The sequence below is a fragment of the Lynx rufus genome, unplaced genomic scaffold, assembly GCF_022079265.1.
Source record: "Lynx rufus isolate CCGP_SWC_20201006 ecotype Redwood Valley unplaced genomic scaffold, mLynRuf1.p SCAF_7, whole genome shotgun sequence".
In the NCBI taxonomy this organism is placed as follows: Eukaryota; Metazoa; Chordata; class Mammalia; order Carnivora; family Felidae; genus Lynx; species Lynx rufus.
Window position 1 is genome coordinate 122,418,855 of NW_025814889.1, and position 13,983 is coordinate 122,432,837.

Sequence of the window (13,983 nt, forward strand, 5' to 3'; positions counted from 1 at the left end):
CCAAATTTTGCTCTGGAGACATGTGGACTTTTATTAATTTGTACTGTGTTATCAAATGATTACTATTGAGATAATTGTGAATTTTCCATCAAATGAACTATATAGAACCAGCCTAATTTGTTAACATGTTATTCACATGCTGTTGGCTAGAACAATGAAAGAAATTTCAATTCATGTGTATATTTAAACAGACTCAGGTAATGGTTCATAATAAGTATCATTTCCTTTGCAATTATAATGAATTAAAAACAAACACAAAACACTGTACCACCTCATGGATGCAGGAGCTAAACTGAATTTATTCCCAATTCAATTAAAGTTAAGTATGACTGAGAAAGTTGGTATATGCAGAAAATTTATACTATAAATTATTCAGAAATACAAACCTTTGCATCTAAAATATTTAGAGTTGTTTCAATTTGCTGGATACGAAGAGAAAGGTCTGCCAGTTTCTGGAAAAGAAAGATCAGAATAAAAGAACAAAGTCTGACTGAAATGAGCTGTTAACAAGGGTTAACAAAGGGCAGATTTGAAAAAAACAAACCCGTGATGGTTTAAATATTAGTCATTTTCTAATATACTACACTTTTACTTACATGAATAGGAATGGGAGCTCAAGTAAGTATTTTTGTAACCTCCATTAGCATGCTTCACGGCTACTTTATAAAATTGTATTCACAGATAAGCAAAAGTTATATTTTCAGCCTTATCAAACTCATCAGAGCCATATTCAATCATTGGAATCAGAAGGTAAACTTCTTCCAGGACAGAGTTTTTTGTTTACTGCTACTCATGCCCAGAGCAGTACTTGATACTTAACAGGAGTCTAATAATTATTTGTTGATGAATGAAGGAATTCTTCATAGAAAAGAAGAATAAAAATTAGCCCAAGACAGCTTGGAACAAGATCTGCCTTTATAAGTTACTTAAACACTTAAGTATATATAATTAGTCCCAAATTTAAATTTTTTAAGTTTGAAAATTAAAAGAAGATGAAATTAAAAGATGAGCAGTTCATGTTGGAAAGAAGTAAAACACAGAGAAAAAATTAGAGTACTAAAAAGCAAAAGGAATCAACCTACCATCAAAATCCAAGATAAAAACAGAACCAAAAGCTTACCATGCTCTAGTTATTCTGTAGAATTAAATTACCCGTGTGTGTATATACACTATACATAGCCACACAAGTAAAAGTAACACCATAAAATATGATCCATAAGAGCATTTATTTAAAACTCCCGAATCCTAAACATTATTATATTCAGTGACCTAGTCCAAGGCAGTTGGCCCATTGACAGTTGGCAGATGTGCAGCATCCTGACTTCTTTCTGGGTTATTATCAAGATCCTGACTAACTCCCAAGCAGAATTTTAACACTACAAGCAATGGTCATTTTGCCCACATTTAGAGGGGAAAAAAAACTGAAATGCAGTCACAATGTAGTTAGAGCTTCACAAGACATTTTTAAGATGAGCATCCTGGTATCTACAAAGCTACAATTTTTTATTCTATAATAATTTTTTTATTTTATAATGTTTAGCTCCAACATTAGAATCTAGTTTTAATGGCACTCAAAGCTTTCATTTCTTTTAACTTTGATTTCTAGCATTTGTTCATATAAGTCTTTAATGTAAATACAAATACTGGTTTACAAAACATATGAATGAATTCTCCAAATTATAAGTGTTTTCCTGGAAGTCATGAAAATTACATTTTATGCAGATTTCATCAGTATTTTATAGAGAAGCTTAGTAACTGCAGAAATCCTACAACAAATTAATTTGTAAAGTGAGATAATTTCTAGCTTATTTATAAATACATGCATTGGTTTGATTAAAGTGAATACAGAAAAAGATGAATTAAAAATTGTTTAGATATATAAATGCACTTAAAAAATTTTTTTTAATGTTTATTTATTTTTGAGAGAGACAGACACAGACTGTGAGCGGGGGAGGGGTAGAGAGAGAGGGAGACACAGAATCTGAAGCAGGCTCCAGGCTCTCAGTGTCCGCACAGAGCCCGATGTGGAGTTCAAACTCACGAACCGCAAGATCATGACCTGAGCTGAAGTTGGATGCTTAACCAACTGAACCACCCAGACGCCCCCATATAAATGTACTTTTAAGCAATAATCACCAGCATTGTAAAGGCCCCAGCATCCACGTTATATGCTACACCGTATATGCAATGTATCATTTGAAATCTCACACCAGGGGCACCTGGGTAGCTCAGTCGGTTGAGCTTCAGACTTCGGCTCAGGTCATGATCTCAAGGTCAGTGAGTTCGAGCCCCAAGTCGGGCTCTGTGCTGACAGCTCAGAGCCTGGAGCCTGCTTCGGATTCTGTGTCTCCCTCTCTCTGACCCTCCCCCGTTCATGCTCTGTCTCTCTCTGTCTCAAAAATAAAAAACCATTAAAAAAAAATTTGAAATCTCACACCAAATGCATAAAGTAGGAATGATTATCATGCCAATTTTAAAGAACAGAAAACTGAGTTTTCATACAAGTAAAAGCATCTGAACTTAAACACTCTAAATGGAGATACAAAGATAGTAACTATCTTTCAAAGAAAGAATTTTTACATTGTTTGAAAGAATCATACATTGTTAGAACATGATGCCATAGACTCTGGGTGATGATAATGTGTCAGTGTACATTGTAACAAATATACAACAATGATGGGAATGTTGATAACAGGGGAAGTTGTGGTTGGTGAACTCTGGGAGGCAAGGAGCACATGGGAACTCATGCTTAGTTTTGCCGTAAACCTAAAACTTTTCTTAAAAAAAAATTATATATATATATATATATATATATATAAATTATATATAAATATATATATATATATAAATTAAAAATATGCACAGCAAGATGGAAAATTCCCAGGCACTGCATAGATAGAAATTTTGTTATTCAAAGCTAGTAAGTAATCAGTCCATTTCTCATGAAAACTAAGATGCTACTGTGCTTTAAAAAAAAAAAAAAAGGAATCAAATTATTCTGATCTAATTTCTAAAATAGATGTTATTTATCTGGAATTATTTTTTTATTTTTTTTTTAAATTTTTTTTTTCAACGTTTATTTATATTTTTTGGGGACACAGAGAGACAGAGCATGAACGGGGGAGGGGCAGAGAGAGAGGGAGACACAGAATCGGAAACAGGCTCCAGGCTCTGAGCCATCAGCCCAGAGCCTGACGCGGGGCTCGAACTCACGGACCGCGAGATCGTGACCTGGCTGAAGTCGGATGCCCAACCGACTGCGCCACCCAGGCGCCCCTGGAATTATTTTTTTAATTTTTTTTTTATGTTTATTTTTGAGAGAGAGAGAGAGAGAGAGAGAGAGAGAGAGAGAAAGAGAAAACACGCTAGCGAGCATGAGCGGGGGAGGGTCAGAGAGAGCCAGAGACACAGAATCTGCAGCAGGCTCCAGGCTCCAAGCTGTCAGCACAGAGCCCTAAGCACGGAGCCCGATGGGGGGCTAGAACCCATGAACCTTGAGACCATGACCTGAGCCTGAGCTACCCAGGCACTCCTATCTTTATAAGGATTTAAAGCAAACCTGAAATGCCTTGATTTGGGACAACAGGGTAATTTGCAAGGTACCTGAAGTTTGTCAGATAAGCTGAAAATTTCTTGATTTATCACCCACCTACTTCTAAAGAAGTGCATTTCATTAAAGTGAAAAAAAAAAGATGAAATAAATATGGAGTTAATAGTTGAACACGGAAACAAAAATAAAATACTGTGGTTTTTCAGGTTTGTAAAATATCCAGTTTGCATATCCAAGTGTCAAAAAGAGAAATAACATTTTAAAATAATGGATCCCTTGGTATATCACACTGGGTCGATTATCTCCTATAAGCCAGAAAGGGAAGCAATCAGTGGTTTTATTAAGCTTCATCTGACACTTAAACCCAGCAGTTGTAAAAGTTGTAGCAGTAAATATAGTTTTTAAGCAAGATTATTTGCTTGAAGGTTAAGTCTGATGGTGGGATTAAAAACTGGATGCAGAAGGTAAGCACTCTAAAATTTGTTACGTTATGTGAGAATCCCCAGCATTTTTTCCCTATTCTTAAAGAATTTAGAAAAAAAACAGTTTGGAATATTTAAAAAATGATTAAAAACTCAGTATTCTACACATGTTACAAGTCTGAGTCAAAATAACACATATGATTGCCCTGTTTACAGAATACCTTTGATTTTAAAATTCATTATAAGGTTAAATTTCTGCTCAGTTTTATCTATGATATGCATAGAACTTACACTGCACTTCCTACCCCATCCCATTTTAAATTTGCACACCGGATGGGCCACCATAAGATTTTTCTGAGTAGTGTCCAGAATAGAAATACTGGGGATTTGTGAAGAAAGAACTTTGTAACTTGGGTCTGATTCAACTACTTTCCTTTCTCTGGCTTCCAACCTTTCTCCTTACCCTGGTTTCAGTCATTAGAAGAGTATAAAGTACTCTGGTATCCAGAAAGTTTTTTAAAAGTTAAGTTTTTCACTTTTCTCTTTCTTTTTTAAAAAGTTTATTTATTTATTTTGAGAGAGAGAGAGCATGCAAAGGGAGCAGGGGAGGGGCAGAGACAGAGGGAGAGAGAGAATCCCACGCAGGCTCCACCCTCTCTGCTGAAAGCCTAGAGCAGGGCTCTATGGATCTCAAGAACCATAAGATCATGACCTGAGCTGAAATCAAGAGTTGGACACTCAACTAACTGAGGCACCCAGGCTGCCCTTCACTCCTCTCTTTATTAGAGACCTGCAAAACCAGTATTAGTGATGAAGAAAGAGCCCTTATCATTTGTTTCAAATTTAATTCCAGTTTGAGTTTAGCTGTGATTGAAGTTGCTACAGTTTGTATTTGGTTCAAACCAGATTATATGAAAAACAAAAAACAACAACGATAAAACTCCCAGGTTTTCTTCTTTCCCCGTTCATTTCCAATTCAAAAAATAGCACCTAAGTTTCCTATTTTGCTCAGGAAAACAGTCATTTTGGCTCTTGCTTAAGGCTTTAACTAAACAAGGAATACAGGTCTAATAGGTGCTATTGACAAATGACAATTTGTCATTGTGATTTTGAAAAATCACATTGATCTTAACTCAAGGGAAAAAAATGGCATTTGATGTTTGAATACATATGTTATGTCCTTGGAATATATGATATGATATGATATGATATCATATCATATCATATTGAAAAAGACATAACATCAAAGGATATGGCATAACAAAAAAGAGAATACAAATCTAAAAAATAAATTTTGAATAGCTCATTGCAGTCTCTCACTTGAAAATGATGTAAACATGCCTCTTACCCAGATCAGAAGGTGCAACGTAACAGAAGAGTGAAACGCTTTTGATTTTTACAGTTATTAGATCGGAGCTGGAACTCCAAGTCTGTTACTTTCTAGCTGTGTGAGTGTGGGTAAGTTAGAGTAACAATTGCAGCTATAAATACTGTGTAAACAAATACATGCCTAAAGAATGAATAAATGACTAAGCAAATGATTTAAATCTTTCTACATCTCAATTTCTGTATTTCTAAAAAAGAGATAATTGGACCTCTCTCACAGGGCTGGGCTGTGATGATGAAATGCATGTAGAGCTCATAGTACAATACCTACAGAGTAAGCACACAATAAATATTAGTTATTGTCATCACACCAAGCCAACAGTCTATAACTGACATAAATATCCAAACTGCTAAAATATGAATTGTAAATAATGAGTTATAGTCACTAGAGTCAACCCTAGACCACCACCCATTAAGGAGAAAAAGGCGATAAACTACCTGTAAACTTCATGAGTTTTTGGTCAACAAACTTTTCTCTAGGGTTCAGGGAAGAACTAGGGAATAGTGAAATACTCAAAACAGTTGAGGGAAAGTTGAGAGAGGAACAGAGGGGGTTAAAGAGTGAATCAGGAGGCTCTGGTAATGCATAAGCAAGCAATAAACAAGACAGGATTATTGTTATACTGGATTTAGTCTTCAGTAAATAGCACTCATTTCCTAGGCAGTGAAAATTGTTAAGCACTACAAAGGTGAGGGGCTATCCCTGCCTCAGGGCAGCTTAATCAAGTTGCCCTCATAGCTGTGTTTGCTGGTTGTTTTATTTTTTTAACCTGGTGAGGAGGAGCATGTGGATGGAGTATTTGCTCCTCTCTGCTACCGATCCTTGAATTGTCTCTCTCCACCCTACCCTGGTATAAAAAGTGAAGGACTAAATCCTTGGCTTACTGCTCTTTAGTCAGTCAATTCTATATCCCATTTAGAGAAGCAGCAGTAGGAGATAAAACTCCTGGAAGCAAGCGCCTCGCCTCTGGTGCTTAGATGAAATATAACGAACTGAGTCTCTTACTCTACCGATTATCATCATAGTTCACTTTCTTTTGTTTTAGTGAGAAGGCAGAAGAGATTTTGACTAGAGATTGTTAACTAGACAAAAATAAGATGTTATACAAATGAAAATAGTTTTCCTGTCTCCATGCAATTTTTGTTAATAACAACACGTGTAACAAAAACTACTTGCTAAAGCTATACCTTATAAATAAGACCGAATGAACTAGATACTATTTTTAGTGACTCACTTGTGTATGATCTCATTTTACTCCTCTTTCTCCTTTTTAAATCCAACTTCAACCCAGGGTTCCCATTTTCTTCCCCATTCTCTTTTTTTGGCTTTTTAAGAAAAAACAGGGCTCCTTGAATCTGATATCTAATCCTTAAACTAGGTACTCAGTCCTCACTTCACAAGTCATTTGCTGGAAGTATTTTTATTATTTTCATAATTATATTTGATACTAAAGTTATGTTTCGAGGCTACTTCCCCAACCATCTTCTGGATCAAGAAATGTAAAATAATTTTAATATAGACTGAAAACTATGTGTATGTAAAAATATACATCTTTGGTGAAAACATGTAAAATTTCAAAATTAAAAAAAAATGTTTTCAATTGTGAAACCCTGTTATTCCTTTTGTTCTCTTTAGGCACATAAGCCTTACTGAACTATCTCACAAAGGCCTCTAGTAAATTAATTCAGCAGAGGTGGGGTGCAAGATTGATGATATAGAATCAAAGAGGATTTAAAGTATGTTATCCCAATAACTGGATGACAAGAGGTCATGGTACATGAGTACCTAGACTGCAGTCCTTGTTTTACTCATTTGCCACCTCCAAAAGTACAAGATGATTTCTAGGCTCCTCATTAAACCAGTATCACCAGACCTACCTCCTCACAAACTGTAGAAAAGCGGTTGAGGAACTGTACAGTGTGCACCACAAATTGGTTTAGAAATGCCACCGTTCTTTTCTGTTGAATAGCTGGCACCTGTGTCATGTAAAAACAAACATGATTTGTACAGGAGGAAGTACACCGTGCAAACCCTTTGACGTCAATTATATATAATAATAACGGGGCATTTTTGCTGTATTATATGAGTTACTCTAAGTACTACGAATAGTCACTAACTCGTTTTCCTAAACTGTGGGGTGGGGCGTCTGATGACAGAAGCCGCAAAGTTTGAGTATGCGCTTTGGATTCACAAACGTGAACTTTAACAGAGAAAAGGCAACACACATAAACACACAAAACTTGCGGGCCATATAAAAGAGGTAGGGTTAGAGGTCGCAACCTGCTCCTATCGCCGTCGTGTAACCGGAGCGTAGAGCGACTCCTAATACGGGAAGCAAAGACCAGAAAAAGTACACCACCCCTTTAAACGGATCAGGAGGGACCCCTTTTTAAGGTGAACTGTGGGACTCTTCCCTCCCGAGGGCAAGACCAGAGAGGCCCGGGGCCAGGGACAGGGTTGGATATGGAGAGGTGGTGTGTCCCTGGGAACCGAAGTTTCCTTCCCCATCCTCCTCCCAGGTCGCCTAAATTCAACTCGGTCGTTTACAAACCTTCGTCAGGTCTATGCCTGACCCCATGAGAGGAAGCCCGTCCTCATCCATCTCCTCAGCGGGCGGGGGACCCAGGGCTCACCCACAAACCCCTCCCAGACCGGGCCCGCCCAACCCGGTAATAATGTCCAAACACCTCCCCCTAGTCCCCGCCTCCAGGGCCCTTCCCACCGGAAGGAAACGCCTCCGCTTGCCAATCACGCCGCTGCTCCCGTAGAACCCGGCTCTTTGCACGGCATTCTGGGATTGGTAGTTCAAATCGGGATTGTGACTACGTCAGACGCAAAGGCGCGCGCGGGGTGGGGCAAGACTGTAGGTTTAGCAGTAAAGTCTTTAAAAGGGGGTAAAAAGAAAAAAAAAAAAAAAAGTAAAACACTGAGTCTGGGTAAGATTATTCCTGCTTAGTCCTGTCATATGAATTGCAAAGTCATTCGTTAATAAAACCTATACATTTTTAAAATCCTGCTAAATCCTGGGTACTCTCCTTTAGGTCCTGTGGGGAATACAAAGATTGAGTCAGGTTTAGCCTGCTGCGCTGGAGAGGTTAATGCCCTGAAGCAGGACACAAAACTTGTTTCCTAAGGACTTTAAACATGAAATAAAATGCCAAATGCTACAAGTGAGGCAAAAACCGACGAAAGTGTTTTCTGTTTTGTTTTGTTTTGTTTGTTTTTTGTTTTTTGTTTTTTTTCACTTAGATCATCAAAAAGGTACAACAGACAGACACCTGGACAGAATTTTGCATCAAGGGGTTTGAAGATCTTGGCTCAGATTTTGACTGTTCAGCTTAGCACCTATAGGACCCAGGAACAGCCACCCAAACCAACATGTGATCCCCTTCGTTGTAACTTTCCATCTATACAGCTACATCTCAAGTTCCAACATTCTCTGATGCCCGGGTTTCTGTAATAGCCTCTTCCTGCCTCCATCTGTGTTGCTCTAACTGAAACACATCGTAGCCATATAGTGACTGTTTAAAAGACAAACCTGATTATATTACACAGGATATAATTTTGCTTCTCATTTCTCTCAGTTTAATGTGCTTACAAGGCCCTCTGTATGGCTCTTGCTCACCTCTCTAACCTCACTTCTCACTATTCCCTCCATTTAACTCCCCCAAATTTCTTTAAGTTCTTGAAACCAGGAATTGCTCTGGGAATTAAATATGTTGTCTCCTTTGCCTAGAACAATCTCCCTTGTTCCCTGACCACCCCTGCCTAACTCCAACTTATTCTCATCTCCTTTATCCTTGTTTTCAACGGTTTGAATACTGTGAACTTGGATGTAATTTTCTTTGTATTTATCCCTCTTCAAATTTGCTGAGCTCACATCTGTGGTTTGATGTTTTAAATTTTGGAATATTTTTTGGCCATTAAGTTTTCAAAACAAAGTTTTTTTCTGTCACATTTCCTCTTCTTTTCTGGAACTCCAAAATACATGTATGTTAGATCACTTGACACTGTCCAAAGTTCATTGATGCTCTGCTCATTTTTTTCTCCCTGTGCTTCAGAGTAGATAATTCTTATCGACTTATCTTCAAACTTACTGATACCTTGTTTTCTAGTGTTCAGTTTATTATAAAACTACTTATCCAATGAATTTTTATTTTAGATTTTTCAGTTCTAAAATGTCCATTTTTAGGAGTTTCTATTTTTCTCCTGAAATTCCCTGCACCCATCTTGCCCTGTATATATGTGTGCGTGCGTGTGTGTGTGTGTGTGTGTGTGTATAACCATTTTATTTAATTTATTTTTTAATTTATAACCAAGTTAGTTATCATATAGTGCAACAATGATTTCAGGGGTAGATTCCTTAGTGCCCCTTACCCATTTAGCCCATCCCCCCTCCACAAGCCCTCCATTAACCCTCTGTTTGTTCTCCATGTTTAAGAGTCTCTTATGTTTTGTCCCCCTTTATGTTTTTATATTATTTTTGCTCCCCTTCCCTTATGTTCATCTATTTTGTATCTTAAAGTCCTCAAAAAATATGGAAGCTTCATGAATTTGTGTGTCACCGTTGCGCAGGGGCCGTGCTAATCTTCTCTGTATCATTCCAAATTTAGTATATGTGCTGCCGAAATGAGCACCCCTGTATATATTTTTTAAAACTAATTTATAATTGTCACTTTCAAGTTCTTATCTCATGATTCTCATATCTGGTTCAGCTATTATGTCTGCTTCTGTTGGCTTTTTCTTGATTATGTGTTATATTGCCTACATTTGGGGATGCTACATAATTTTAATTTTTATTCTGGAAATGGTGGGGGAAAAAAAAAGGAACAATGGAGATTAAGTGAGGAACTCCTTCAAAACCTGAGTTGAACTGGTGCTAGGCTATAGTTTTAATTAGATTGAGTTCACTTGCAATTAGCCCAACTCCTGGTCTCCTGCAAAGGCTTGAGCTCTTTATCTTGTCAATATTTGAGTTAGAGGGGAATGGTCTATGGTTTCAGAACATTTTGGTTCGCCTTTGTATTTGACTTCAGCAAGGCCCAGGAATCCAAACACCACGAGAATGTGCAAGACTTAGTGTATTCTCTCTACTGCTGCTTTCTTAACAATCTTGGGGGTGGGATGTAGGCCTAAGTGATTTGTTTTTGTCCCTCTAGACCCAGACATCTCTATAGAATTTAGTTCATTAAGCTCTTATTCCATCCACTGCTTTCCAACAGCCCCATGGAAAAGTATGATTTTTGTTTTATCTGGTCATCATTATAACAGATGTGAGAGGTTTTCTTGCATCTTTATTCATCCTAACAAGTAGCAGAAGCCTTATCGTCCTATCCTTAGAGAAGCTGATCTACCAACATTAGGCTAACTGTTCCTCTGAATATATGCCTCTCTAGCATCCTCCGGATCACTTTATCTTAGCACATTTTAGAATTTTTTTTTAATGCTTATTTATTTTTGGGAAAGGGAGAGACAGAGTGCGAGTGAGGGAGGGGCAGAGAGAGAGAGAGAGGGACAGAACCTGAAGCAGGTTCCAGGCTCTGAGCTGTCAGTACGGAGTCCGACGCGGGGCTTGAACTCACAAGCTGTGAGATCATGACCTGAGCTGAAGTCGGGTGCTTAACTGACTGAGCAACCCAGGCTCTCCAATCTTAGCACATTTTATACTTGCCTGTTTGCCTAAATGTCTACTAGACTGTTGATTCCAGGCAGAGATTCTGCCTTATTCACTAGTAAGGCCCTGGCCCAATGACTGACCTAAGGTAAATCCTTAAGTATCTGTCAAATGACATTTGGGCCTAATGACCCTTGTGCTTCCATATTGTACTTGATCTTCCACTTGATCTTTGATTTAGACCGCACTCATAATTCTGAGTAAACTCATTCAATTAGCCACCCTTGAGCACAGTCCCCAACTGGCCAGCCTAGCCTTCCTCTTCAGAGCCAGGAGAGGCTCCCAGTGATAGGAAAAAAACCAAAAAACCAGACAGTCACTTCATGGTTATGTATGTCATCTGTAAGTAGTAGGCATGCATACAGATGGTAAAGAACTACAGAAACATGAACTTGTTCTTAGTCGGCCAGGTGACAAATTTTTTTTTCAAACTGGTTTGGTTTCTTAAAAAAAAAAAGACAAATGTAATGGTAGATGTGATTTTTAGTTAACAGAAAGAAGACTGGCTGCTTCTCTCTGCCTCCTGGGGTCCTTGATGATTACTGCTCATCAGTCATCCACAGCTCCTGATAAGCAGTGCCATTCACAGTTTAATAACTGAATTTCCAGGACTACTACAAACAATTTATAGCTAGAAGTCTTGGCCAACTGCCAGAAATCCTCTGAAGTATGTACTTCTTCCTCCAGGCTTTCATTGGAAATGTATTACCAGGTTTCATTTACTATGGTGAATTTTGGAGGCAGTGAAACAAGTAGACTATAATGAATACTTATTTCAAAGGGTATATATATATATATATATATATATATATATATCACCTGCATACATCCATTCAATAAAAAAATCTTAAGAATTTTTCAATAGTATGTTTGTTTTCACAGATCACTAGAAAATAACTTTAGTTTTATCATGGATAAGTTCTTAGGTAAGTGGAACAAGGAGAATTTGGTTCCTATTTTTCTTTTGCATTTCTTCCTGCTCTGCTACAGGATGAATAGAGGGGTGGGGTGTTTCTTCATAAAAGTGGGAAAATAAAATTAAATGTCTCCTATCTGTTCTCACCACCCCATCGCTCATGAAGTGATACAAATTATCTATTGGGACTTGGTTAAGTGAAGGAATTTTAGCCTAATTATTTCAAATCTGTTAAGAATTAAATGTCTTGGCTACTTTTTTAAATTGTTTTGCCTTTTCAAACTTCCAGACTCAGATAGTTGAGTTGTAGGCCTATAGCCTATTGGCAGGGAACTGGATTCTTCTCTAGAAAGCTACCTCAAGAGAAGAGATCTAAAGGTAGTTAGGCTTCCCCAATAAAACAGCAAATAGCTTAGTAATGATCCTGCTTTCTTTGAAGGGGCCGGTGGGGGAAGCTCTCACTGTTGCATTTGTACCCACCGGTTTTAATTTATGGAGGTGACTAAGTGATGACAGAGTAATGCTATTGAGAGTTTATTCCTTACATTTCCCAAAAGAAGGGGGCACACCATGCCACACAGGGCCACAGGAAAATGCAAGATTTTGATAAGGAGGCAGACAGAAGCAGGAGCCAGGGGAAAGCATAGGCCAGAGTCTTTACTGGGGTTTCTGTGGGAAAGGAAAAGCAGGGCAGAGGAAGCAGTTGAAGACTGGCCTGGCTAGTGTGAATGATTCCGGTGAGCTTTCAGGCATGGGAGCTGCCCGCAGCTCTCTGTACCTGGCCCTGAGTTGATATAGGGCAGGGGAAATGTTGGCTTGGTGTATAAGAGTTAGATAAGGGCTCCAGATTGATTGGTTTACATATGAAAAATGTATTTCCAAGTAAGTTGTTTTACTATTTTTAGGAACTAGCCAGCCCCAGAAGAGGCAGATTCTCCTCTTGAGGTCACAAAAGCCAGAGTCTCAAGAATATAGACAATTAAAAAATATATAGTTAATTGGCCCATCACAATTAGTGATGGATGCTAAAAAGACATATACAGAATCTAAGAAAATAGTGAGAATACTCACCTTTCAGTATGTGGATTTTAGGTAATAGTTTCAGCAAGGCACCCTACTCCTGAGTCTACAGTCTCATTCAATTTCTCAAGAAGTGATCAGAGGGGAAGGAACAGCTGTATGGCTATGCAAGCGGTGGGGGGGGGGGGCGGGAGGGTATTTGGAAGGGGTGTGTCTAGTTACTCCTCATCCACACTCTCAATCAAACTTCCTGTTTTAGTAACCCCTGACGCACTGCAGCCCCCTTCAGAGGAACTTTCCTGACTTAGAAGTTGATGCCATTTCTCTTCTTTCAATCCTCACAACACTTCTTGCTTTCATCACTCATTGGATACCTAGCACACGCTACCATTATCTTTTTGTGACCAAGTGGTGTATTGCCAACCTCTGTAATTTCTTTGAGATCAGAAGCCAGTTTCCATTTATTTACAGTGCCACGCACATGTTAGTTACTATCTGGTTTTTAAGTTAAGAACTTATTATGGGGCGTCTGGGTGGCTCAGTCAGTTAAGCATCTGACTTTGGCTCAGGTCACGATCTCATGGCTTGTGAGTTTGAGCCTCTCGTCGGGTTCTGTGCTGACAGCTTGGAGCCTGGAGCCTGCTTCAGATTCTGTCTCCCTCCCTCTCTGCCCCTCCCCAGTGCTCATTCTCTCTCTCTCTCTCTCAAAAAATAAAACATTAAAAAAAAAAAGAAAAGAACTTATTATAGAAGTGAACTACTGGGGCGCCAGGCGGTGGGGAGGGGGCTTAGGTCATGATCTTGTGGTTCGTGGGTTCAAGCCCTGTGTCGGGCTCTGTGCTGACAGCTCAGAGCCTGGAATCTGCTTGAGATTCTGTGTCTCCCTCTCTCTCTGCCTCTCTTGCTTGTGCTCTGTCTCTCTCTCAAAAATAAGTAAACATTAAAAAAAAAAAAAAAGAAAAGTGAACTATTTATCATGGAAAACTTAAAAAAAGCATAGGAGGGAAAAATGTC

General features: G+C 38.5%; 1 protein-coding gene and 1 non-coding gene across 3 annotated transcripts in view; both read right to left on the bottom strand.

The window, feature by feature from the left end:
* Positions 1–8,017, bottom strand: part of WASHC3 (WASH complex subunit 3) — a 48,355-nt gene extending 40,338 nt beyond the window's left edge. The window contains exons 1-3 of one of the 2 annotated variants that reach the window (XM_047065638.1): positions 7,911–8,017; positions 7,237–7,335; positions 387–452 (exon numbers count right to left, since the gene is read on the bottom strand). In XM_047065638.1, the coding sequence (XP_046921594.1) occupies positions 387–452; positions 7,237–7,335; positions 7,911–7,961 (216 nt within the window). In that variant the 5' untranslated portion in view covers positions 7,962–8,017. The remainder of the gene's footprint in view (positions 1–386; positions 453–7,236; positions 7,336–7,910) is intronic. The other variant, XM_047065637.1, reaches the window with a different exon arrangement.
* Positions 8,018–9,889: 1,872 nt separating this feature from the next.
* LOC124502735 (U6 spliceosomal RNA) lies at positions 9,890–9,996 on the bottom strand. Its single transcript, XR_006959999.1, has one exon. It is a non-coding gene; the product is annotated as a U6 spliceosomal RNA (small nuclear RNA).
* Positions 9,997–13,983: the final 3,987 nt, after the last annotated feature.